At 40.5% G+C, this 27997-nt stretch overlaps 1 protein-coding gene across 6 annotated transcripts in view; it reads left to right on the top strand.

Annotated features, from left to right (window-relative positions):
* Nucleotides 1-27997, top strand: part of CTPS2 (CTP synthase 2) — a 306531-nt gene that overhangs the window by 147534 nt on the left and 131000 nt on the right. For all 6 annotated transcript variants that reach the window (XM_089693658.1, XM_089693654.1, XM_089693659.1 and 3 more), the window contains 2 exons: nucleotides 6042-6136; nucleotides 15114-15176. In XM_089693658.1, the coding sequence (XP_089549784.1) occupies nucleotides 6042-6136; nucleotides 15114-15176 (158 nt within the window). The remainder of the gene's footprint in view (nucleotides 1-6041; nucleotides 6137-15113; nucleotides 15177-27997) is intronic.

The following is a 27997-nucleotide window of genomic DNA, read 5'->3' as shown; positions in this document are numbered from 1 at the left end:
TGCTTCCTGTCAACCAAAAGCTAGTCCTGAAAATGTAACCATACAAATAAAAAATAAATAAAATAAAAAGTTGAATTAACCGCTTGCCCTCCTGAGGATTTACCCCTGTTCCTGACCAGGCCATGTTTTGCGTTACGGCGCTGCGTTCCTTTAACTGACAATTGCGTGGTCATGCAACTCTGCACCCAAATTAAATTTATGTCCTTTTTTTTTTCTTACGAATTGAGCTTTCTTTCGGTGGTATTGATTGCCTGTGTGTTTTATTTTCTGTGCTATGAATAAAAAACAAAAGACCGACTATTTTGAGAAAAAAAAAATATTTTTGCTATTAAACATGTCCAGTAAAAAGAATTTGAAAAAAATCAAATTTTGTCATAAATTTAGGCCAAAATGTATTCTGCTACATGTCTTTGCTTAAAAAAAAATCCCAATATGTGTAAATTAATTGGGTTAAGTGCAGCGCTAAACATATAAAGAGTTCTTCAATAAATCAGTAGTCCTTAATATAAATCATATATGCATTAAAAAGTTCTAAAACAATAGAGCTCCGCGTGACTTCATGTGTTTCAGTGCCAAATTGTTTCAGTGCCAAATTCCTTCAAACAGATAGGTGAGAGGCAAGGTAATGGGTAAAATACGCACTCACCGGACGCGCAACGGTAATGCGCAGTGTATAGTATAGTGGAGGTCTGCCATTGGGTCCCTCTCAGCATAGGAACGGGATCGACCCAGGATAAGTAGATGTCATCAAGATATATTCAACCGGAGGTCCCCTTTAAGGACACGGGTGCAGCCTCTTCAGTGTGGTACAGTGGTCACCAGGGGGACGGCAACCCCAACTGAGGACTTACACGCGTACTAAATGCGTTTTGGAGGAGCCTGTGAGCCTTGACGTCACGTCGCCGGATCAAGGAGGTCCAGCTGCCCCTATTACCAAACCAGCTGGTTAGTGCTCATAGCAACCCTATGGTTGTCATTTGATTGTTCATGGTTATCGCAAGATTTCCGGTGTATGTTTACATATCCACATGTATGGAAATACCTTTTTATTTTACCTTTCATTAAACATTATTTGAGTCTACTACACTATGGGCTTTTCCATCTTTTGCTCTTTACCAAGCACCTAATCCCCTCGAGCTCCCCCTGGTAACCTCTGTACCACACTGAAGAGGCTGCACCCGTGTCCTTAAAGGGGACCTCCGGTTGAAAATATCTTGATGACATCTACTTATCCTGGGTCGATCTCGTTCCTGTGCTGAGAGGGACCTATTGGTAGACCTCCACTATACTATACACTGCGCATTACCATTGCGTGTCCGGTGAGTGCGTATTTTACCCATTACCTTGCCTCTCACCTATCTGTTTGAAGGAATTTTGCACTGAAACACATGAAGTCACACGGAGCTCCATTGTTTTAGAACTTTTTTCATGCATATATGATTTATACTAAGGACTACTGATTTATTGAAGAACTCTTTATATCTTTATATGTTTAGCGCTGCACTTACCCTGATTATATGTGTTATTTGGAAGGTTTTATGGTTCCCTTTTACTGTGCATAGTCGCTTATTTGTTTTGAGCACTCGCTGAGTAACTTTTCCTATGTAAATTAATTGGTTTACGTGAAAGTTATAGTGCTTACAAATGGCAGTATAGATACTGAAATTTTTTTTTTTAATTTTTACTAGTAATGGTGGCGATCAGCGACTTATAGCAGGACTGCGGCGGGCATTCTGACACTGGGGGGGAACTGACTTGGTGTCACTGACATCACCAGTGACACCAATACAGTGATCAGTGCTAAAAAAAAGCACTGACACTACTAATAGAAGCCATCCAAAGCAGTGTGCACGAGCTGACAGCATCAGAGATGCTCAGCAATCACAGGGCGCCAGCAAGTAATCACTGGCCGAGACCCTGTGATTGACAGCCGCAGCCGCAGCCGCAAATGGCGGCGCGGGTAGGGAGCGTGCATGCGTGCCTCGCGTGCGCCCCCTACCTGGAAATGCGAAATCACGTATATATACGTGATTTTGCGCACCCGTGTCGCCCTGTAGCAGTATATCTGCTATGGGGTGGTTGAGAAGTGGCTAAATAAAGATAAAAGTCTTGAGGACAACACTTACCTGTGTTGTTACAAGTGCACTGTTATGGCTACATTCACCTTTCGTTTTTCATTAGTAATTTGCTCTACTGCACCAATTCATCCCAGTTCCTTTTGTCTGTAGTCTGGGGACCTTGATCCATGCCCTCTGGTAACTTTGGAACACCCTACCCTAGAAAGTCAGTACTATGAATTATCCCACAACCACTAATCAAATTCAAACCTTCATTGGACATATGAATAAAACCACTGATGCAGGAAGCAGATAGAGAGAACGCAGAGCAGGCTTCAAAAAGAACAATCTTACTGCTTTTTTGTTCAGTTTATATGGATTCTATGATACCGTTGCACATGATCACACAGAACTCAATTTAATATAAACTGAATATAATTTCTGACTTTAGCACTACTGCTGTGATAACTTGATAGCACTTGTTACTAGTTTTCTCTTAAGCTCCGTTCACGCCAATGCGTTTTTAAGTGCTCTTTGCAGAAACGCACTACAGTCCATTTAACACTGTTTCCTATGGAACATATTCACATCTGTTATTTTTTTGAGCTGCTGCATTTTTGGAAAGGGACTTTTTTAAAAGCAAAAAGCAGCGGTTTTGCTACAAAAGAGTTCAATGGAGAATTTGCTGAAAGTGTGTTTTTGCCACATTTTTGCCATGTTTGAAATTTGCATTTTTATTCTGCCCAGCAAAAAAAATTCCACTTAGAAAAAAAAAAGCTGAAAAAACCACATTAAAAACGCATCAAAAACGCGTGTAGAAAAATGCAAAACGAACTGCGAAAAGAACTGCAAAACAGACAAGAAGCAAACTGCATAGGTGTGAATGGAGCCTTTGAGTTTGTGGTTAGGTTGAGGTTAAGTGGAAGGTTTGCAGCTTACACTGTGGTTAAAGTATGGGCTATGCAAAAGAAAACATCATACTCACCTAGGTGGATGTGGCATCATTCTGGTGCTGCATCTGTCCCCCACTGACTCTGTAGTGGGAACTGAATGATCAAACACAGCTGATTGCTTGGTTCCCATCTCTGCTCTGAGCAGAGAGCAGTGACTGTTAGGCTAGGCGCACACCTATGCAGTTTGTGTTTGATCCATTTTTGTGGTGCATTTTGTGTTTTTGCACATGCGTTTTTGCTGCATTTTTTATGTGTTTTGCTTTTTTTTTTCAACTTGTTGCTGGGCAGATAAAAATGCAAAACACATCAAAAACGCATAAACAAACGCACTACATGCATTTCTGCAGCATCTCCATTGATGTCTATTGAACCAAAAAGGCAATGTTTTGCATTTAAATAAGTCCTTGACCCTTTCCAAAAAAACACACTGGGTGAAAACGCAGAGATGAGAACGTGTCCCATAGGAAATCATGTTAAATGGACTGCTCTGCGTTTCTGCAAAACGCAAAACTCAACGGAAAACACATAGGTGTGAACCTAGACTCAGTCTTCGGCTCTCTGCTCTGCCCCTGTAGTGGTCACTGGGTTGTGGAGTAGCAGGAGGGGCTAGCTCAAGCTCTCAATGGCTTGCTGAGAGGCTGAGCCAGGTGCCGATCCACGCCATAAGTTTTGGATCTTTCCTGAGCCTGGACCAGCTCTGTAATGTCAGCTGAGAGTGCGCTTCAATGGGTCACAGGAGTGCAGAGCAAACTGCACTCCTGTGATCTATAGAAGTACAGCTTTGGCTATAATTCTACTTTAAGGGTTTAATAAGTGACTACTGCTTTTTAATAAATTAAAACAAGTGCGTTCATCATTTCTGCTGTTTGTAGAATTTTTTACAGTAAAGCAAGGAAACCACCCAGTTGTATATTAACATGCTTTTAGAAAACAAGAATGGTGCGCATACAAATTACTTGCAGTTACAAGAAAATAATACAAGACATACAGAGTGCTGCAAATATGCATACATACACACGTCCACATATAATATCCTTTCCTAGTTAGAGATATATTCCTTCATTGCTTCTATTATATTTGATCTACGATTAGTGAATAGGACCCTGGACATTTAGGCTCCATGCACACTAGCTGTTTTGGGGTTTTTTTTAGCTCAGAAAATTGATTAAAAACCGCTGGTAATATCATCTTATTAGCGTTTAGGAGCCTTCCGTGCCTTTTCTGATGACAAATCTCTTCCAAAAATATATAAAAAAATAATTTTTTTGCTCCTAGAAGCTAAAGCTTGAAAAACGCTTCAAACCTACAATAGGGTACATGGATACATGGGATAACATTATATGCTTCTAGGGGCACAAAAAAAACGCTCATAACTAGCTGCTAGGAACATAAAAAAAGCTAGTGTGCGAGGAACCGTAGCCTCCCTGGCAGTATTCCCGAGTGTAGCTCGGGGTAAAGTTTCAGTACCACAAGCGGTAACCCTGAGCTACACTCGGGCTTACCATGCGGCGCTGCTCCACGATCCCTCGATCACTTACCTTGTCCTGCGCTCCCGCGATGTCCCTCCTGCAGTGTCCCTGGCAATGTAATCCGGCAGATGCCGGCATCTGTCATCTGGGTTCTGTCCTCTGCGAGCGTCGGGACGTACGGGGGACGGAATGGCGGGAAATTTGAAAGTGACAAAAAGTGACATTCACTAAAATCACTAAAATAACATAGTAAAACATTACTGTACCAAACCATTTCACATACATTTTGTCCCGAGTGCTTTGTCCTGTACCCTCCCTTCATTTTTACTGTTCTTTCTGCCTGGAAACTGAGAAAAGTCCATGGCGTCCAAAAAGCGTTCCTTTAGGTCAAAATCGGTTGTAGACCAGCTAGAGAACAGCGATAGTAAATCAGAACCACTTGCAGAATTGAGTGATAATGATTCGTGGGGAAATTCGTCATCAGACACTGAAAACGATTTTGCGACTTTGCTCAGTGATGTGCGAACTTGGAGCTCTATTTCAAATTTCAGTGTTTTCAGTTTGATTATATTATTGAATTAAATGTGTTATTATTATATTATTATTTTTTATGATTATTTATGAAATTATAATTTATGATTTCGTGTTTCAAGTTTTATCCTACCCGGGATGTTTACTAGACTCTTGTTCGGACAGATTTCAGTGAGTTATTCCTAAGAATTACAGGCCTACAATATAAAACGCTAAGTTTCCATGCAAAATAATGGTACCGCTTTCAGCACCAAAAATCTGAAATAATCATACCGCCAGGGCGGTTAAGCAATTGCAGGAAGATGAGTTCTTGACCTTGGCAGTCCTTCTTTCTTGGAACTTCAGTGTTGTCCCTTCAGTTTTGGTTCAGGCCTTTTTATCTTTGACCATTTTTAACCATTTCAGCTTGCATTCTACATTATTTTCTTTGAAGAGAGCATTTCTGCTTGCAATGACACTGCGGCAGGGGCGGACTGACAACTCATGGGGCCCTCGGGCAATAGGGGATCATGGGGCCCCTGTGTCCTTGCCCAAACTTAAAAAAGCCTATGAAAAAGGTACCAGGGGCATCTCATGGGGCCCCCTACTGACCTTGGGCCCTCGGGCAGTGCCCGAGTTTCCAAATGGTCAGTCCGCCCCTGCACTGCAGTACCATAAATGCCATTAGTCAAGTGATCTAAACAAAGATTGAATTATTGTTGGTTCTATTTGACACAGCTGCTCTAAAGCTTGGGCCCAGTGTTTGACCCAAAAAAACAATTTGTCTTTATGTGTTTTTGTGGATGTCTATACCCCCTGCAGAGGAATATCCCATCATTTCTAACCGTTGTGACATTGTCCTCTGAAAAGGAATTGACAGATGCTCTCCCCAATACACAAACTCACACCAATAACACCTGATGGAGCTTTTAACAATTCCCCATTCTATCCAAATCTAAAAAAAACATTAATTACACATTATAGCATGGTGATAGTAAAGATGTTATGTTGTATACTATATAATTTTCCATGACTTTCTGTTTTATTTTCAGGGCTATTTTGGTTCCTGGTGGTTTTGGATTACGTGGAACGGAAGGGAAACTTCAAGCAATTACCTGGGCAAGAGAGAGGAAAGTGCCCTTTCTAGGTACAGTGAAGTATCAGTGAAACTGTTGGTTATCATAGGTGAAAGTGGAATGGAGAAGCAGCAGAACCAGCCTCATTACTCTCCGTGGCAATAATTGTTCGGGAAAAGATATCCCTTTAAAACTAATTGCACTTTTCCCGTAGCGCAGTGTATCTGCGGTTTCTGCGCTTTACCGTAGACTTCCATTATGTCCCCCAGTTTTAGTGCGCTTGCAGAAAGCGCTCCAAAACTTCTGCAGGCAGGACTTTTGGTGCGCATTCAGAAAACAAACCAAAACTGTGGGACATAATGGCTGTCAATGGCAAAGTGCAGATAGCCCGAACAAAAAGTGTGGGTACACTGCGTTGCACCCGCGGTGCTGGAGAAATATATCGGCTCGGGGGGAAAGGGGTCTTAGGCATTTTTGAGTGGAGCCAAATCCTCATTAGGAGTTGATATAAGAATAGCCAGTGCAGTGACGTGGCAGAGGGCAGCAATTACAACATAATCTGTTAGAACATTAACCACAAGAAGCAATATGGGCACCTTTCATTTTTATTTATTTTTTTAAATTTTACAGTCCTACTTCTGATAATTATCAGAATTTGTTCAAAGAGATAAGTACAGAGTACAGAAACCTTTCTGTGCACATCAAACATAATGGAATACCAGTGTTGACTCCTGTGTTCCCATAGACATCATGAAACAATTATTTATATCATACTCTCATTTATCAGCAATCACATTTAATGCTTTTTGAGTTACTTGTGGAGTAGATGCTGGTGCTTTTAAGAATCTTGCTATAAAGTGCTTTTAATTGAACCTGTCGCTTTGTACCAAATACATTGCTGCACAGGGGGAAGAAAATTATTTCTTTTCAATTTATGAGTTTATTTTTTAAAGCTGAACTCCAGGCTTCCCTTCCGTCATTTTCAGTTGTTCCTCTCCTATACTAATATTGCTTACTCTGATTTCACTGCACACAGTAAGCTTTTCACAGTGTGCATTGGAAGCAGCAGCAGGACAAAGAGGGGGAGATATACTAAAACTGCAGTGCTTAGAATCCAGTGCACCTCTGCATGGTAGCCAATCAGCTTCTAACCTCAGCTTGTTCATTTTTTGGCAAGAAAACCTGAAAGCTGATTGGTTTCTGTGTAGAAGTGCATCTGATTTTGCACTCTCCAGTTTTAGTAAATTAACCCCATAGAGCCAATCTCATTTCTCATTTGAGGACTTTCTGCATCATCTAGCCCTTTCATTACCAAGAAGGAAAGTTATAAACTGAAGGTAGGTTTGGGCAGACAGCTATACTGAGTGTCTGCAGGAGCTTGACATTGCACCCGCAATCTGCTGATCACCGGTGTAAAATACTTCTTTTAGCTACAAAAAATTGCATGTATTATTTTTTAAGTGAACTTAACATTTAAAGACACAACACAGACTTGTTCTATTTGATTGAATCCTTGCACAAAGCTTGTGTGTAAATTTCATCCTAAGCTGCAGAACCCTTTGAATGACTTTGTTTCTACAACAGGTCATAGTGAGACCATGGAAAATATGTAAAAAGGAGAGTAAAGTACAACCTACTGGTAAAAGGGTAACATCGGAATAGTTTTAGGCTCCATGTACACTGGAGCTGATAAACTCACGTTTAGGAGCTTTTCTGCGTTTTTTTTTCAGCAGCCTCTGAACTCTCCCTAATGTTTTCTACTGTGCTGCCCAATGTTAAGAAACCTTATAAAACTAGGGTAATAACGCCATGCTACCAACCTTTGTGTGTCAAAATAAATTAAAACAACTGCCAAAATAAAATAAAATAAAAAAATCACTACTTTGGTTGCCACTGATATGTGTTTCTACGCCTTAAGACATTAGATACAAAAAAGTGCAGTGCAACCACCCTCCTAACAATGTATTAATTAAAAAATAAATAAAGAATAACTATGAATAGTGGTGGAAACCTCCAAATATGTAATCAATGTGCTTACACACACATATTCTATTGCAAACTAAAGTTATATATACTGTGCAATCTATATTTTACAAACACCTAATGAATAATGGTGGAAACCTCGACTATATTCCAATGTATATTTAGGACAATGTATTGATCCTGCAGGCTGATTTCACTATTGTACACCAGGAACTGTGCACTTTAATTGTAAGTGGTGTTCAAAGCTTTTTTAACAAGATGTATGATGCCAAAGAGATGTGCACAATGATGGCCTTGTCTTATTATTTCTGAGCTGCTGTTGGCGAGTGGAGTGGCATCTTTCATTGGGAGAGTGGAAGCCAGGAGTGGAAGCATTATCTGTTGGTGAATTTGGAGAGATCCAGGATTGAAGAATAAGGCTCCTTGCACACTGGCTCCTAGCAGCTACTTATGAGCGTATTTTTTTTCTGCCTCTAGAAGCAAATAGTGTTATCCTATGTGTCCATGCACACAATTGTAGACTAGAAGCATTTTTCAAGCTTCAGCTTCTAGGAGCAGAATAAAATTTGACAGCAGAATAAAATGAGGAACTCTCCTAAAGAAAAGGATTGTCGGCAATGAAAAATTCAGGAAAAAAAAACAGTGTGGGGGGATACCCCCAATCCTTACTAGGCCCTTCAGGTCTGGTATGGAATTTAAGTCGAACCCCATGACAAAATAAAAAAAAATGGCGTGGGGTCCCCCCCAAAATCCAAATTTTGACTGGAACCCAACACCAAAATGTAAAAAAAAATGGCGTGGGTTCCCCTCTCCCAAAATCCATACCAGACCCTTATCTAAGCATGCAGCCTGGCAGGCCAGAAAATGGAGGGGGGAACAAGTGAGCACCCCCATTTCCTCCTGAACCATACCAGGTCACATGCCCTCAACATCAGGGGTTCTTTGGGGTAAGGGGGGGAGAATATCCGCTAGCTGTCACAACAGGGATCGGGGTGGGGATGTGGGGGGGCCTGTCCTGAATGTGGGTGTAACATGTTACGAAAGGTGAACTTACCCTTTAAGGACGCCGGCGGTGGCCTGCTGCTTTAAAGAACACTAGTGCTCCTAAACACTTTTGCAAACGCTCCTAAATACTGCAAGAATGCTGGAAAAAACACTAAACATTAGCGTTTTTTATCCAGTTTTTTTTGTAGCGTCTAGTGTGCATGGAGCCTAAAACCTTATTTAAATGGGTGAGAAGTTAGTGCGACTGAATTAGAGTTTTGTACCTGCTACTGTACCATTTTGTTTTGCACAAACAAAATGTGGATATGGACAAATTAATATTGTGTTCAGGTTTATATTATTCACATTCCTTCCGATGTCGATGACGAAACGCGTAGGACGGAGCCTGTGGATGTGACATCCTTACGTTCCTGAGCTGTCAGTACCTGCGTATGCGGGGCGAGGCTTGGTTCATCTTACTGATTGATATCACACTTTGTTTGCTGGTGTCGGCTGGGACACCAATATGTGTAAGTGCAATGAGTTTTAATAAATAAGATTTTTAAAGTACTGCACCATGAGTTCTCTGTTCTCTTATATCCCAAGTGTTGGTCTGAACATCTGAGGAAGAGGTGTTTATTTAAGAAGTGGATCTATATTGCTGAGTATTCCCTGCAGAATATTGCTCCTTGAATATACGGATACATTCTTCAGTGCTGTTCATTCTCCCGCAGAGTATTGCTCCCAGAGCAGAAAGTGCTTATGCTGATTTATAATTTGATCCGCATATTGCTCTGGTGAGTTCATTTAATTTAGCTGGTGGTGGATTGGCATATGGTGAATTTTGTTGGACACTAATTAGTTTTTTTATATATATTTCCTTCACTGCAACACAATATTGTTGTTTGGACTTTATATATTTTTATATTCAATATATTTTTTGGACACTATTATATTTGGTTCACATTGTTGATATAAGCGCAACCTGTTGGGTATCAATATATGCACCTTTTGTAGGTTAGGTTTGCAGCTGTGATAGTTTGTTTTTTTTACTTTATTATCATTGATATTTTTTGTGGTGCTACCATATATATTATTTTGATTATATTATTCACATTGACTGGGCAGCGCTTATATAGTTTAATTTTAGGTTGGTGCGATTGGTGGCGGATCACACATTGGGTTGATTTACTAAAACTGGAGATTGCAAAATCTGGTGAAACTGCACAGAAATCAATCAGCTGCAAGGGCTTTTTTGTCATGGTTTAATTTAACAAGCTGAAGTAAGAAAATGATTGGCTACCATGCACAGACACACCAGATTTTGAACAGTTACAGGAAATCAAGCCCAGTGTGTACATTAAAGAAAATAGACACATCACAAGTGGAATATGCATTATAATTTGGCGCAGGATTTAAAAGGACTTTTGCAAACTAGATATTACCACAAATACATATTGAAATGTACAGTGCCTTGAAATAGTATTCATACCCCTTGAAATTTTCCACATTTTGTCATGTTATAACCAAAGACGGCCATGTTTTGGTAGGTTTGCAGTTATGCCATACTCTTAGCAATGTTCGGATGATGGATTGAACAGTGCTCTGTGAGATGTTCAAAGCTTGGGATATTTTATAGCTAACCCTGCTTTAAACTTCCACAACTTTATCCCTGACCTGTCTGGTGTGTTCCTTGGCCTTCATGATGCTGTTTGTTACATAATGTTTTCTAACAAACCTCTGAGGGATTCACAGAACAGCCGTATTTATACTGACATTAAATTACACACAGGTGGACTTTATGTACTAATTAGGTGACTTCTGAAGGCAATTGGTTCCACTAGATTTTAGTTAGGGGTATCAGAGTAAAGAGGGCTGAATACAAATGCACGCCACACTTTTCAGATATTTATTTGAAAAAAAAAATTGAAAACCATTTATTTTCCTTCCACTTCACAATTATGTGCCACTTTGTGTTGGTCTATCACATAAAATCCCAATAAAAATACATTTACATTTTTGGTTGTAACATGACAAAATGTGGAAAAATTCAAGGGGTATGAATACTTTTTCAAGGCACTGTATTAGAGGTTTCCACCACTATTCAGAAAGTGTTTGTAACATATAGATTGCACAGTATATGTATTTTTAGTTTGAGTAGAATATGAGAATGTGTAAGCACGTTGATTACATCTTTGGAGGTTTCCACCACTATTCATATGTATTCTTTATGAATGAATGCATGGTTAGGGGGGTGGTTGCACTGCACTTTTTTTGTTAAGAAACTTGTCCATTTTACCTGTTAAAAAAAAAGAAAGAAACTTGTCCATAGCTTGTCAGATATTCTTCTTTAGTTTGCCCACTCTAGGCTTGGGGAAGAAAATGGTTGCTTGACATCTATGACTGCTGCAGTATTTACCAAAGTGTTGTCAGTCATATAGCCCCATCGCAAACAGTTCAGAGCAGGTTCTTTGCAGGACATGGCACCAGTTATGACTGTAAACAGTATCTCTCTCTTGAGTCATAAGTACACAAGAATCCCCTTCTTTACCATGCTTATCCTCAGAGATTCCATGGACTCCACTGTTTCTAAAATGCCACTGCAGTCCTCTGTCTACTGATGGACACCACAGTTGTGAAGTGTGCATTACTATGGGTTCTGTAACTTCTGTTCAGGACTTTAGGTCCTGGACACCAGGGATTTTCTATATAGCACATTTATTCTAAGCAATAGTAATGAAATAATTATTAATAATAAGAAGAAAATAATAATTATTATAAATTAATAATAAACTAATAAATGGAAACAGATAATAATAATGCTAGAAAAGCAAGGCAGACATCTAATTCTATAGTGTTTACTCACACTGGTGGTCAGTGGAGAAATGTTAAAACTGAGCTCCACCCAAAAGGAGAGGTTCCACTTTAAGGATTGCTCCCCTGCTCCCCATTAAGGATTGGCACCTTTGGGGGGCCGGGGGGGGGGAGCGGGTACCTGAATTTGACAGGTACCCCCTCCCACTTCCGGTCCGAACGCCTAGGCGATTGGAAACGGAAGGTGTCCTCCTACCCTCCCTCCCTGTAGTTTTTTGGGACACGTGACAGGTCCCAGAAGACTACAGGACCATTCATGAAGCGCAGCACTACTCGCACATGTGCAGTGGGCACCCGGCTGTGAAACCGCAAGCTGTCACAGCCATGTGCCCAAACTGAAGATGCCGGCCTCCTGGAATACAGGACGGCTGGTGAAACAGGCTGCGGGGGACACATCACGGAACCGGGGTACAGGTGAGTGGCTGTTTTTTAAAAGTCATCAGCTACAGTTTTTGTAGCTGCTGACTTTTATTTTTTAACAGGTGAGTGGAACTCCGCTTTAACCAACACTGATAGTGGAAAAAGTGCCCATTTATATTGGCAGTCAGTGTATTGTCCTCTTCACCTTGCTGGTCAGTGTAATGCCCCTTTTACATTAGTGGTCAGTAAAATGTTACCTTACACTGGTAAGTGGTGAAAGGCCCCCTTAGAATCATTGTCAGCTGGAGAAGAACTCCCTTTGCATTGGTGGTAGGTGTAAGAAATGCCTCATTACACTGATATTCATTGGGAAAAATGCTGCTTACATTGGCGATTCTTTACATATATCCGCCTGGAAGTACTAGGGTCGTTGGTTTGAATCCCAGCTACAGCACCACCTGTCTGGAGCTTACATGTTCTCCCTGTGCCTGCGTGGGTTTCCTCCGGGTACTCTGGTTTCCTCCCACACTCCAAAGACATGTTGGTAGGTTAGTTGGCCCATGTCTAAATTGGCCCTAGTATGTGTATGTATGAATGTAAGTTAGGGAGCTTAGATTGTACACCTCTTGAGGGTTAGGGACTGATGTGAATGTACTATATATATACAGTATATACATGTAAAACGCTGCGTACATTGACGGCGCTATACAAGTACCTGAAATAAATAATAAATATAACTAGAGATCGTTAGTGTCACTGGTTACTTATCTAAAAGTCAGAAACTGCAGATTGCTCAAGGAACCCCTAGCACCCTCTGGAGGAACTCTAGTTGAGATAGACTGTCTTTGGAAGTATACCACCTACAGCATGTATGTACAGTTTGGGAACACCACCCTATGGCATACTTTTGTTGTGTTTAGAATCAAAAAATAAGCCATTAGTCATATATATTATTATACTATAATTATTATTTTTTTATATTAAGCACTCTGGATGTAAGATGTCTTCACTTCAAATCGCCTGCATTGCTGGCAGGGAGATCATACTGCTAGAAACACTAAGATTTGAAAAGCTAGTGAACAGTTCAGCCATCCAGCATCTATATACAATAAAGTCAATATAGTCAATATTGCATGAATTGACCCTTTAAAAAAATCAGGTCCAGCTTAAAGTGATATTTCAGGTATGGGTGAGGTCTGTTGGTCTGAGTCACTTAGGCTACGTTCACACTAGCCTTGTCAGCAAACGGCAGACAGGCGTTTGGGAAGCGTTTTTTATCGTTTTCCAAACGCCTTGGAAAATTCTGCACATTGCAGCACATAGTGCTGTTCACACGGGAGCGTTAGCATCGTGGCAAAACGGACGCCTCTGGTCGAGTCAGGAGGAGTTGAAGCCTCCTATTCAAGTCTATGGTGCTGCTCCGCAAATGCCTGGCGGCGTTTGCAGTGCGGTTGCGAGGCGTTTGCGGAGCGTTAACACCATTCAAACTTCATTATAGGCATTTGTGGGGCATTTTTAACTCTTGGCAAACGCCTAGTAACTGCGCATACAGCATTTTTGGAGAGTTTGTGGAGCGTTAAAACGCTTTGCGAATGCCGGATCAACGCTTGTCAAACGTTATAGGGGCGTTTGGCAAGAGTTGGAAAAAAAGTAAAGTGTGAACGAGCCCTTACTGGCTTCTTATGTTTTTTGAGAACTCCACGGTGCCAAGATCTCTCTAGCACAGTTGCCCTAACAAAGAACATTAACCCCCGGTTCACATATATGCGGCCACATTTTGCGCGGGCATGAGAACCCATTCATTTGAATGGACTCCCGTGCCCCGTGACACGCAGGGAAGAAGTCCCTGCACTTCTTTTGAAAATGCAGCCCACACGGGAACCTTGGTTCCCAGTACAGTTGTGTCTTCCAGTGTGGTCGGCGTGCCATTAAAACTAACGGCACCCGCCCGCAGGTCCGCATTTCTCTGTGTGGGTGGTGCGGTTGCACGGATTTCCGTGTGGATCTGAAGTGGCGCCACCTGCACATATGTGAACCAGGTCTAAAAGAGAAGTATGAGATTTTGTTTTTTTTTCTCCAGTTATATACTTACCTGGATGTGGCATCGGTCCCCTGCCGTCTCTAAGTGTAAGAACACAGCGATCACATGACCACTGATCGCTGCGTCCTCACCGCCACTGTGAGCAAAGAGCGGTGACTGTCAGTCATCACTGTCTGCTCTCTCCCACACCCACACCCCTTCACTCACTGGAGCGCTGGGCCTTGGAGTTGGAGGGAGCGGCTGGCCCAGGCTCTCAGCGTCTCGCTGAGAGGCTGAACCAGGTGTCGCTCTAGACTCTGGTGTGAATCCCGACATTAAAGTCAGGATTTTTCCTCAGTTAGGACCAGGGGTGGACTGACAACTCATGGGGCCCCCGGGCTATAGGGGATCATGGGGCCCCTGTGTCTTTGCCCAAACTCAAAAAAGCCTATGAAAAAGGTACCAGGGGCATCTCATGGGGCCCCCTACTGACCCCGGGCCCTCCGGCAGTGCCCGAGTTTCCAAATGGTCAGTCTGCCCCTGGTTAGGACCAGCTGAGCCCACTGTCAGCTGAAAATGGGTCACAGGATTGCAGAACGAACTGCACTCCTGTGATCCACAGGAGAAGTATAGCCAAAAGAACTTAAAATGCAAAGTTATTTTGTATTTGCTGCTTTAGAGTTGGGAACATGACCATCAGAGCCACCATACAAACATATGAAACTGTTAGGGGATCTGATTCTCCAGTTCCAATGTCTAAAATTGTTTGTGTACTAAAGTGGTTTATATAATCTTTTTTTGATGAAATTGTTATTGTTTTGTTCCAGGAGTATGCTTGGGCATGCAGCTAGCAGTGGTGGAATTTGCAAGAAACTGTTTAAATTGGAAAGGTGAGATATTTTATTATTCACTCAGTGAATGAACTTACACAATCAAAAGACAGAGAGCTTGGCATCCTATGAACCAAGAAGTTTACAATGTGATTTGAATTCACAATTTACTTAAGCTGTGATTCATTTTTCTTTTTTCTTTTAAAGTTGTCACAAAAATTGCTTTACATTTTAGAACCTCAAAAGTTATCGCTGGCAGGTTTCTGTAGTCAATGCGTATTGTGAGGCACTCATGAACATTAGAGCTGAAAAATTCTTTTTTTTATAAACTGTTACATAGATATGTGTGCTAGGATTGCCTGAGTTTGCTTTTTATGCCTGTGGAAGAGGAAGGGGAAAAGTGGAGAGACATTTCTACAGCCTGGTTATTAGTCCTCATGCACACTGGACGTTTTTACAGCGGCTGTTTTTGGCTTTTGATGTTTTTTTTTCTACAGCTAGTAAACCCCCCAGCATGTTATCCTATGTGTCCATGCACACATATACTGTAATCAACGTTTTTTGGCTTGAAAAAAAACCCAGGACTAATGGGTTTATAAAGCAATTTTTTAGCTTTAATAACACTCTAATGCTGAAAAATGCGGCACAATGCAGTAAAACGCCACAAACTGGCGGTTTTAGACTTTTTTTTACCAACAAAAAAAATGTTTTTTTGGTAAAAAAAATGCTAAAAACGTGGGAAAATGCAGCTATACGCTAATGCAAGATGCAAAAAAAAGCTGAAAAACATGTTTTTAACGTGACTTCAAACAACTAACATCACCAGCGTTATCAAAACGCCCCGTGTGCATGGAGCCTTATGGGGAAGAACATCAATGACTAACCAAAATTGGCCGACATGGCTGATCTCCTGCACATGGTCAGTTATAGAATTGTGGTGCCATCGGATGTCATCATTTGTCATTGTGGTTTAATGTAGTGAAATGATTGGACAATAATATATTGTCTATGGATATTGACAAGCTGTCCAGAGATTAGTAGACTTTCATTGATGTTCCATACTCGGTTAAATCATTCATTCTTTTTTTTTTTTGTGGACCTTTTAGAGATGTATATTACTTCATGAATACAATCCTTTTATGTCAAAATAATATGGTGCGTATGAATACTAAATATTGATGTAGCGCTATAATATTTGATACACAATCAATATCTATTAAATACAAATATATATCCCACTTCAATAAGGTGGATTTCAATAGTGAAAAAGTGTACTCTGTGTCAAACAACCTACACAATCGTGACACACAGTGATTCCCTCTATGGGGTATAGATCAACACTCCTTGGTGGTTCTAGTAACAAGATAATAATTATAATCTACAATATTCAGTGTAAGTGTATAGACACACTTTAGATGAACACACATACTCCTGTGCCCGTGCAAGTGGTGGGTGACAATCCTTATATGGCTAGCATGCCCTCTCACCTTCCCCCTGCGACCCACAGGGGCCAAATAGCCTTACGGGTCACACCTGGACCCTATACGTTTCCTCCAGGTAAAAGGTACTCCACACTCTCCAATGCTCTCTCCTTCACCATCTGCTATTCCCCCTGGATAGGTACTGCTGTATATGTACTTTAAAACTCATGGGGTGGTGGCAGTCATGAAACAAAAGCACAAAGATCCTCCATAGTGCAAAACTGTATAAAGCATTTATTCTGTATAAAATCGCCAAGTTACAACTCACATTTGAGCACAAAACGATAGAGCTTGTGACACCTCACATGGGTGTACTGAGGCACTCTGGTGTAGCAAGATGGCGCCAAACCGGACGTGCGTCACTACGTCACATCTACGCGTTACGCCACGCCCCTCGTAGCTTTGTCAGATCCTGACCCTTTCAATTCTATATTTATACAAAAGCATGATATATGTGCAAAAATTATATATGCTCAGTACAAACAATCCCTTCTCTAAAACCTTTATACATTACAACCATTTCAGCTCTTTGGATGTACCATGTACTGTACTGTATCTGTCCACAGATTGAAGGGTACAAAAGAAGCTCATGGCTGCAGCTGTTGATCATTTCTTTATTCATCCGTTCCCTGATCTCCTCTGTTGTCTTTGAAGCTGGAAGCCCTAAGCTTTGAATACTTCCGGTTTCAGAGCTTTCACACCTGGATGCTGCAGCCATTTCCCCTCCTTCTTCTCACACAGCACAGAGCTCAGATCGATTTCCTTATAGACAGCCTCTATCTGCACACTGTTCTGCTGCACAGCCTTTTTTTATCTGGGAACACGTCAGAAACTGCAGCACAGCAGGCGGCTACACAGTGTGCAGATAGAGGCTGTCTGTACAAGAATCGATCTGAGCTGTATGTTGTGTTAGAGGAGGAGGGGGAGAGCAGACAGCCTAGAGCTGACATCAGTCAAAAACAGGAAAAGATAAGGAGGTGGATCCAGACAAGACTGTCAGCATAAGAATCTAGAGAAGTCTGTGTATTTACCTTCCTTTTAACAGAAAGGGTGCACTTCTCAGAGGGCTGGAAAGTTTTTTTATGTAATAGCAGCTAATAGGGAATAGGATGAAGCTTAAAAAAAGGAAACCCATACTTTTAAGTAATTTTATAGCCAAATATGTAGATTTGTATTTTAATTCTTTATTTAGAAAGGTCACATTACAAGCATATCACATTCAATCAACAACCAGAAGTGTAATAGGATCATACTGTCTGATCCAAATGATATACCAGAATTGTATACAATTCTGACAGAAGTTTCCGAAATATCAGTCAGGTAAAGGTGCATGCCATTGCTGACATTTCAGCATATACTGCCTATATGCTACCTTAAGCAGGTAAGGAGACTACTCAGGTATCATAAAAACAAAAATGTTACGATATGGGGTTATTTGAAATATAAACAAAATTTAATATGACCAACTAATTGGGCAATACTGTTGATTGAAAGGAGGAGGAGAAAGGCCAAATTAGAAAAAGGAAGCAAGGCAAAAGGAATGGGGTCTAGGTTGTTGGGGGGGAACAAAAGAGGAGACAGCTTCCTCTCCAGGAGGTAATCAGGGGGATGGAGGAGGAAAAAAGAGAGAGAGAGGAGAAGTCTACTAGGAAGTGTCACATGAAACATTTCTGTTGCTGGGGTTTATCTACATTTGAGTAGACATTTAAATCGGCCTCCTTGAACGTAAAATACTGTCATGGTCTCCAAGTCTGCCTGAATTCCTACCATATTTAAAATATCATTGACTTTGGAAAACCATAAAGCTTTTGAGGGGAAACTAGAGTGTTTCCATAGAATCAGAACGCAGGCCTTAACCGCATTAAGTAGATGATGCTCAAGGAGGATTTATATTTCAAGATAGGTCTTTCAGTCATGTGTAGGAGACACGCTGCCAGCTTGTCACTCAAGTCCACTTACTTAAGTTTAATTGTATTCATGAGTTCTTTCCAGAGGGGCCAGATCTTTGGGCATTCCCAGAAAATGTGTAACATGGTGCGCTTTTCTTTGCTGCACCACCAACAACTATTGGAGATTTGTGGGAAAATGTTATGACGTAAAACTGGCACTTTGCACCATCTTGTTAGAATCTGGTACCCCATTTCCTGGAACCAAATGGCTATGGATGATCTATGGGCATAATACAAGGTCTTTTCCTGTTCTTGTGGGACAAACTGAATTGCAAGATTATATTCCCATTTTTGATGAAAGGATGAGTGAGATTCAATGTCAGATGTTGCTTAAAAGTCATAAATAGCAAAGAAAACATGGCACAAAAATACTGATATTACCATATGTGCGAACAAGGAAAAAAATGATCTAGATGGGAAGTGATTAAAAGCTATGAAACATTTTATAACTCTCAACCACTTGACAAATACTTACCTATTATTTGCAAATGTTAAAATAGAACTATAGGCAAATATAGGAACAGTCATAACCCTTGTCAGTTTATCTTTTGCTATTTGTGTCCCATTGGGAAGAATTCCCTTCACTTCATGTCCCATAGCCAAAACAGAAAGTGAGAGGAAAATTTCAAATTAAAATGGTTCTAAAGCCTAAAGTTTTTTTTTTTTACCTTAATGCATTATATGCAAAAACCTTCTTTGTCACAGACTTGCCCCCTCACCCCCCTTATACTTACCTGAGCCCCATTGCGATCCAGCACTGTGCATGAGAGCTGGGGATGTCCTGGCTTTGTTCTTCCTCATTGGGCAGATCAATAGCCATTGGCTTCCACTCCTGTCAATCAACTTGAAAACTTGAACTGAAAATGTTCCTGAACTGCTTTGATGCAACTTCTGTGCCAGGGAGTGTAAAGTCGCATCAGGCGCACTCAAAACTTTCCTGTTTGCCAAAAAAGCCCAAAATGCATTAAAAATGCAACACATGGATTTTTGGTGCCGTTCCTTTTAAGTCTATTGCACCAAAAACTTGATCTGCTGCAGGAAAAAATTCCCTGACACTTTCCAAAAAAACACAGCAGCTAGATGCATAGATGTGTATGTGTCCCATAGGAAACCATGTCTAATGGACTGTAGTGTGCTTCTGCAAAACGCACTAAAAAAAACACATTCGTGTGAAACCAAGGGATACAGAAACGATTATCTTTACTGCTCTCATTCTTGTTCTTTGATCTTGTACTTGGTGGCTAGAAAATAAGTTGATTTATCAAGACCCTTAGATCTTCTATACCAGAGAGATACATCCTATTTAAAATGTAAACCTCAAGGTAAATGTGTATTAAATATAAGTATAAAAATACTTTGTTTCGACATGAAATAGAAAATCTATCTCCTCTTTGTATTTGATACAGAATGGCAGTAATAGGTGCGGGATAAAGAGTTTGTGATTTGCATACTTAAGTGTTTCATTGATGTATGTATAGGATCATTCCTCCTCCAGTTAGCTCTCACTTTAAGAATAAGCTCTTTGTGAGTGAAATGCGTCAACAGAGGAGCTCAGGCTTATTGTCAGTGACCAGGTGATGAATTAAAATACACTGCGGCAAATAGTTTAACGTTTTTTTATAGAGAGAGAGAGAAGCGGATGAAGGCATTTCGAGGGGGTAGTACTGTGATCTCTTTGAAAGGTTATAAATACATATAAGTTTTACAGTTTGACATTACTTAGGATGCCAGCACTTATCATGAAAATATACTGTATGTCTGATGCTAGGAGCACTTTAACTTTTGCTTTACTGAAAAGTTTGAATATTGGGTCAAAAAAAATATCAGCAATGGGTTTGTTTCCTTTTTTGTATAGAAAAACAATAGATCATTGACTTTAAAGATTGTAAAACCTTTTACACAGGATCAAAAAATCATATTAAAAATACCGCTTTCAAAGGGATCGTACAATAATCTGATCGTTAGTACACAGTTTTTGTGATTATTTCAAGGGACAAGCATGAAAATCTTTCTCATAGGATACCAGATCGTATGATTTTCGTTTAATCAGTAAAATTTTCGTCCGAAAATACAATACAAATACATTACATCACTTCCGAATTTTCTTTCTGTCGTACAAGAATTTTCATAACTTTCGTAACCTCTTCACTTTTGATATACTAGCATACCAAAAAAAATGAATGATCATTCATCCGATATTCTCATCGTGTGTACAGGCTTAAAGCTTGTTGGTAAAGCTTTTCAAAAAACTATTTTGCACATGCTCATCATTACTCATCAATGAAAAATCCTGCATTTAGCTCCATCAGTGCTGGGATTACCTTCTAATGTCTGAGTAAAAAAAAAAAAAAACACTATATTGCCAAAAGTATTGGGACACCTGCCTTTACACGCACATGAACTTTAGTCCAGTCTTAGTCCATAGGGTTCAATATTGAGTTGGCCCACCCTTTGCAGCTATAATAGCTTCAACTCTTTTGGGAAGGCTGTGCACAAGGTTTAGGAGTGTGTCTATGGGAATGTTTGACCATTCTTCCAGAAGCACATTTGTGAGGTCAGGTACTAATGTCGGATGAGAAGACCTGGCTCGCAGTCTTCACTCTAAATATTCCCAAAGGTGTTCTATTGGGTTGAGGTCAGGGCTCTTTGCAGGCCTGTCAAGTTCCTCCACCCCAAACTTGCTCATCCATGTCTTTATGGACCTTGCTTTGTGCACTGGTGCGCAGTCCTGTTGGAACAGGAAGGGGCCATCCCCAACAGTTGGGAGCATGAAATTGTCCAGAATGTCTTGGTATGCTGACGCCTTGAGAGTTCCCTTCACTGGAACTAAGGGGCCAAGCCCAACCCCTGAAAAACAACCCCACACCATAATCCCCCTTCCACCAAGCTTTCCACTTGGCACAATGCAGTCAGGCAAGTACCGTTCTCCTGCAACCGCCAAACCCAGACACGTCCATCGGATTGCCAGACAGAGAAGCGTGAATTGTCACTCCAGAGAACACATCTCCAATGCTCTAAAATCCAGTGGTGGCACGATTTACACAACTGCATCTGACGCTGTGCACTGCACTTTGCACTGCAGCTGTTTGGCCATGGAAACCCATTCCATGAAGCTTTCTACACACTGTTGTGCTAATCTGAAGGCCACACGAAGTTTGGAGGTCTTTAGCTATTGATTCTGTAGACAGTTGGAGACTTCTGTGCACTTTGCACTTCAGCATGCACTGACCCCGCTGTGCCATTTTGTCGTGGCTTACTACTTTGTAGCTGAGTTGCTGTTCCCAGTTGCTTCCACTTTGTTATAATACCACTAACAGTTGACCATGGAATATTTAGTAGCAAGGAAATTTCATGGATGGATAGATGGCAACCTATAACGGTATCACACCACGCTTGAATTCACTGAGCTCCTGAGAGTAACCCATTCTTTCACAAATATTTGTAGAAGCAGGTGATTGGAACACCTGAATCCAATGATTTGGAGGGGTGTCCCAATGCTTTTGTCAATATAGTGTTTTTGTGGTAAATATTGTATCAAAAAATGGCTCCATTTGCGCATTAGTACTGTTGACATAACTTTATTTTTATTCCTGTTCACCACAGGCTGACGTATGTAGAGAGTATTTTCAGTACACAATTTTTTAGATTGACAACAGAAAATTAAAATTAACACTGTAAGTGCTGATTTTATGTGTTTACACAACACCAGTACTATGGATAGCCCATAATATTGCACAGCTAAACATTTTTAGGTGTTTCTCATGTGGTTGCTAATTAAATTATTTTATTGTGCACATCCAATAAGATTATGATTATTTTGGATGTGCACTGTTGTACACTGCTGCTTGTCAGCTTCATTATACAACCCCGATTCCAAAAAAGTTGGGATGCTGTGTAAAATCTACATAAAAAAATAGCATGTAATTATTTGAAAATCTAAAACACATATTTTAATCATAGTAGAAAATACAAAACATCAAATGTTTAAACTATAAAAATATGCAAAAGTTTAAGGGGGGGGGAGGTAATGGTGAAATTGGCAGCAACACATCTCAAAAAAGTTGGGAAAGAGCCATGTTTATCACGATGTAGCATCCAGAGTTGGTGGAGTTTTGGGAGAGGTATGTTTTCCCATTCTTGTCTGAAAAAAAATTCAAACTGCTCAACAATCCTGAGTATTCTTTATTGTATTTTTCTTTCAAGATGAGCCAAATATTTTCAGTTGGGGAAATGCCTGGACTGCAGTCAGGCCAGCTAAGGCCTTCACTGAAAAAGACGTCATCTGATTGGGAGCATATGTTGCTCTGAAAGCTGGATATATTTTTCAGCACTGATGGTACCTTTGTGCAAGTTGTCCATTCCATATGCAATTATGCACCCCCCATACAATCAGAGATGCAGGCTTTTGAACTGCGCAATGAAAACAAGCTAGAAGGTCCTTTTTGTTTTTAGCCTGGAGGACAAGGCACACGTAGTTACCAAAAAGAATGTCAAATATTGATTTGACTGACCACAGGACAGTTTTCCACTTTGTCACAGACCATTTAAAATGAGCTTTGGCCTAGAGAAGAAAGCAGCATTTCTGAATCATGTTCAGATATAGCTTCTTTGCATGAGAGCGATTTAACTTGCATTTTTGGATGGCACAGCGAACAGCTTTCACACAGTGATTTTTGGAAGTATTCCTGAGCCATTGAGTGATGTCCATCACAGAATCATGCCTGTTTTTTATTCAGTGCTTTCTGAGGACCCGAAGATAACTCACATCCAATATTGTGTTTTGGCCTTGTCCTTTGCGCACAGAGATTTCTCTAGTTTCTCAGAATCTGTTGATGATATTGTGTATTTTAGATGATGATATAATAAAAGCCTTTGCAGTTTTATGTTGTGGAACATTATTCTGAAATTCATATACAGGTGAAACTCAAAAAATTAGAATATCGTGAAAAAGTTCATTTATTTCAGTAGTGCAACTTAAAAGGTGAAACTAATATATGAGATAGACTCATTACATGCAAAGCAAGATAGTTCAAGCCGTGATTTGTCATAATTGTGATGATTATGGCTTACAGCTCATGAAAACCCCAAATCCACAATCTCAGAAAATTAGAATATTGTGAAAAGGTGCAATATTCTAGGCTCAAAGTGTCCCACTCTAAGCAGCTAATTAAGCCATAACACCTGCAAAGGGTTCCTGAGCCTTTAAATGGTCTCTCAGTCTGGTTCAGTAGGAATCACAATCATGGAAAAGACTGCTGACCTGACAGTTGTGTAGAAAACCATCATTGACACCCTCCATAATGAGGGAAAGCCTCAAAAGGTAATTGCAAAAGAAGTTGGATGTTCCCAAAGTGCTGTATCAAAGCACATTAATAGAAAGTTATGTGGAAGGGAAAAGTGTGGAAGAAAAAGGTGCACAAGCAGCAAGGATGACCGCAGCCTGGAGAGGATTGTCAGGAAAAGGCCATTCAAAAGTGTTGGGGACTTTCACAAGGAGTGGACTGAGGCTGGAGTCAGTGCATCAAGAGCCACCACACACAGACGGATCCTGGACATGGGCTTCAAATGTCGTATTCCTCTTGTCAAGCCGCTCCTGAACAACAAACAACGTCAGAAGCGTCTTACCTGGGCTAAAGAAAAACTGACCTGGTCCGTTGCTCAGTGGTCCAAAGTCCTCTTTTCTGATGAGAGCAACTTTTGCATCTCATTTGGAAACCAAGGACCCAGAGTATGGAGGAAGATAGGAGAGGCACACACTGCAAGATGCTTGAAGTCCAGTGTGAAGTTTCTACAGTCTATGTTGATTTGGGGAGCTATGTCATCTGCTGGTGTTGGTCCACTGTGCTTCATTAAGTCCAGGGTCAACGCAGCCGTCTACCAGGAGATTTTGGAGCACTTCATGCTTCCTTCCGCAGACGAGATTTATGGGGATGCTGACTTCATTTTCCAGCAGGACTTGGCACCTGCACACACTGCCAAAAGCACCAAAACCTGGTTCAGTGACCGTGGGATTACTGTGCTTGATTGACCAGCAAACTCGCCTGACCTGAACTCCATAGAGAATCTATGGGGCATTGCCAAGAGAAAGATGAGAGACATGAGACCGAACAAAGCAGAAGAGCTGAAGGCCGCTATTGAAGCATCCTGGTCTTCCATAATACCTCAGCAGTGCCACAGGTTGATGGCTTCCATGCCACGCCGCATTGAGGCAGTAATTGCTGCAAAAGGGGTCCAAACCAAGTACTGAGTACATATGCATGCTTATACTTTTCAGAGGTCCGATATTGTTCTATGTACAATCCTTGTTTTATTGATTGCATGTAATATTCTAATTTTCTGAGATTGTGGATTTGGGGTTTTCATGAGCTGTAAGCCATAATCATCACAATTATGACAAATCACTGCTTGAACTATCTTGCTTTGCATGTAATGAGTCTATCTCATATATTAGTTTCACCTTTTAAGTTGCATTACTGAAATAAATGAACTTTTGCACGATATTCTAATTTTTCGAGTTTCACCTGTATACTAGTTATTTATTGTTTGTATGTATTGCGCCTAATATAAAAGTCCCAGGGCAAAATAATTTGTTTTTATGGATATGTTACTCTGAAAATGTTCGACAATTTTTATATGCAACTTTTCACAGCTTGGTGAACCTCTGCTTATCTTTACTCACAAGACACTCTTGACTCTCTTAGATACTCTTTTTTTATACACAATTGTGTTACTGACCAGTTGCCAATTAACCTAATTAGTTACAAACTGTTCTTCCATCTCTTCCTTGTAAGCACCACTTACTTTGCCAGATTTTTGTTGCCCTGTCCCAACTTTTTTGAGACGTGTTGCTGATATCAATTTCAAAATTAACTTTTTGAATGAAATGTTTCTTAAAATGGTACATTTTCTCAGTTTAAACATTTGGTATGTTTTTGATGTTCTATTGTCAATAAAATATGGGTTTATTAGATTTGCAAATCATTGCATTCCGTTTTAATTTTATGTAGATTTTACACAGCATCCCAACTTTTTTGAAATTGAGGGTGTAGGTGATACGGTGACATCTTGACATTCCAATAAATTTGGGGGATGTCTGTTCACACAAATGATGAGCGAACACTTTCCTGAAATGCATAATAATATATATAACCCTATGTAGCATCTCTTTCACCTCCCTAATAGAACTGTGTATTTTTTTGAGTCTCTGAAAAGCTACAAAGGTGTGGTGGGTTTACTAGGAGATAGGGCATGTTCACATTGCAAAATGAATGTCCATTTAACTTAGTGAATGTGGTAAAGCTTTGAGTATGAACCTATAAATGGGCGCTTACACTCTCCAAATACCATGAACCAAATAAAACCAAATAAAAATAAAAAAATAATAAAAGAGATATGGTGCCTTTCCTCCAAGCTAAATTACTGCCTGTGCAGAACCATAATACCATTCATATATTACCAAAAGTGAAATACTAATATAGTGAAACCTTATGTACACCTGCACAATATAGATGCGTTGCAATATTTTTGTAGCTGCCCCTTTAAGAGCAGGTGCGTTGCAATTATTTTTTTGTAGCTGCCCCTTTAAGAGTACCTAGTGGTGCTCCTAGTTGTGAAAGTGAAACTATAAGTGGGTGCTTACACTTCCCATTGACACCCCTTACTCAGTCTCCAAATGCCATGAACCAAAATAACATACAATAAATAGTGCTACATGCAGTCCAACACCAATATGGAAATACTGTTTCTGTGCTACCAAATCTTCCCAAAGTGCTTCACCTCCTGTGTCAGCACAATGCACTCATCAAAGATCCATGACCCTCTTATTTAAAAGAAAAGGTCATAAAGCGCTGTTTGCCCCAGATGCTCTCCAACTGCTGTTCCTCACTTTTCCTCCAATCATCACGTTTCCTATGTACCCAATATCTCTCCATCAATGTCACCCAAGGACAACAAAGACAGAATCTCTCACTGTGCAGTATTTAATTAACACTTGAATAAAAAGTATTGCAAATTTTACACTTACATAATGTGGTGCCCAATATCTCTGCACCAATACACTCTGCATCTATGTACCACCGTTCCACTTCCTGGACTGTGAGTACTTTAATAATCAATAATTTTTCTTGCGAATGATTGGGTATTCAAAGAAAACACAGCTTCATATTAGGTTGTACTCATAGTAGGCAAGGTTACCTTGTACCATGTCCAAACATGATTGTCCCCATCTCCACTCTCCAGGAGGCCTGTTGTGGCAAGCCCAAGCTTGCTTCCTGTGCTCTGATTGGACTGGTCCTGAGCATATCCTGAGTGGGCATAAATGTAGCTAATCTGCTACAGCGTTCGAGTTTTGTACTTGGGCACAGTTAGCTATCACACTGATTCATGTCATGCCCATGTCCAACTCATCTGTGTTCCAGACTACTGCTTTCAAGTTGGCTAGACCACAGTATGGAATGATCACACTAGTCAAAGTAACTGGACTTTGGGGGTCAAATGTGCTTGGGCACGTCACGTTACAGGGTGAGTACACCCTTAGTTACTAGGCTAATTGAACATACACTCTGCATAGTGAATAGCCTCTACTCCTATAGTAAATCTATAGTAACTTCAAATGCTAATCCTTGTGCCTTTCCATAGAACTCAGCTGGCTTGCAAATGCAGTCAAGAGCCAAGTTACATAACGTCAGTTCTATCAATGGGGTTGATTTACTAAAACTCGAGAGTACGAAATCTGGTGAAGCTGTGCATGGTAGCCAATCAGCTTCTAAATTCAGCTTGTTTAATTAAAGGATAAGTTCACCTTTCATAACATGTTACAACCATATTCAGGGTGTAACATGTAACATGTTATGAGTGAACAAGCCCCTGCACCCTCCTGATCCCCTTTGTGATAGCTAACAGGGATCTTCTCCTCCCTGCTAGCGGTCATAGTTTTTAAAAATGCGCCTGTGTGCCTCGGCCACATCACTCATTCACAGTATTCTATGAATGAGAACACCACAAGTTCCGACAGTATGCAGCTGTCTGCTTGTAGTTCTCAATGAACTGCCACAGCGCAGTGGAGGACCATGGTAGTTCATTCAGTCTTCCTGTCAGTAAGTATTTGCCTGACTGGCACACAGATACACGAACAGGTCTGCAAGAGACTTGCATCGCACCAGCAATCTGCTGATCACTGGTGCAATAACAATCTGCTGATCACTGGTGCAATAACAATCTGCTGATCACTGGTGCAATAACAATCTGCTGATCACTGGTGCAATAACAATCTGCTGATCACTGGTGCAATAGCAATCTGCTGATCACTGGTGCAATAACAATCTGCTGATCACTGGTGCAATGCTTTAGAGGCTCCAAAAACAATCACTTTTTTTTACCTGCAAAAAGTGTGCATTTGTTATTTTTTGTTAAAAGGTGAACTTATCCTTTTAAGTTTTCACCAAAAAAAATA

The sequence above is a fragment of the Staurois parvus genome, unplaced genomic scaffold, assembly GCF_062004578.1.
Source record: "Staurois parvus isolate SC_StPar_1 unplaced genomic scaffold, SC_StPar_1.0 ptg000635l, whole genome shotgun sequence".
NCBI lineage: Eukaryota > Metazoa > Chordata > Amphibia > Anura > Ranidae > Staurois > Staurois parvus.
The sequence above is the reverse complement of the archived record's forward strand: the minus strand, read 5'-3'. Positions and strand labels throughout refer to the sequence as shown.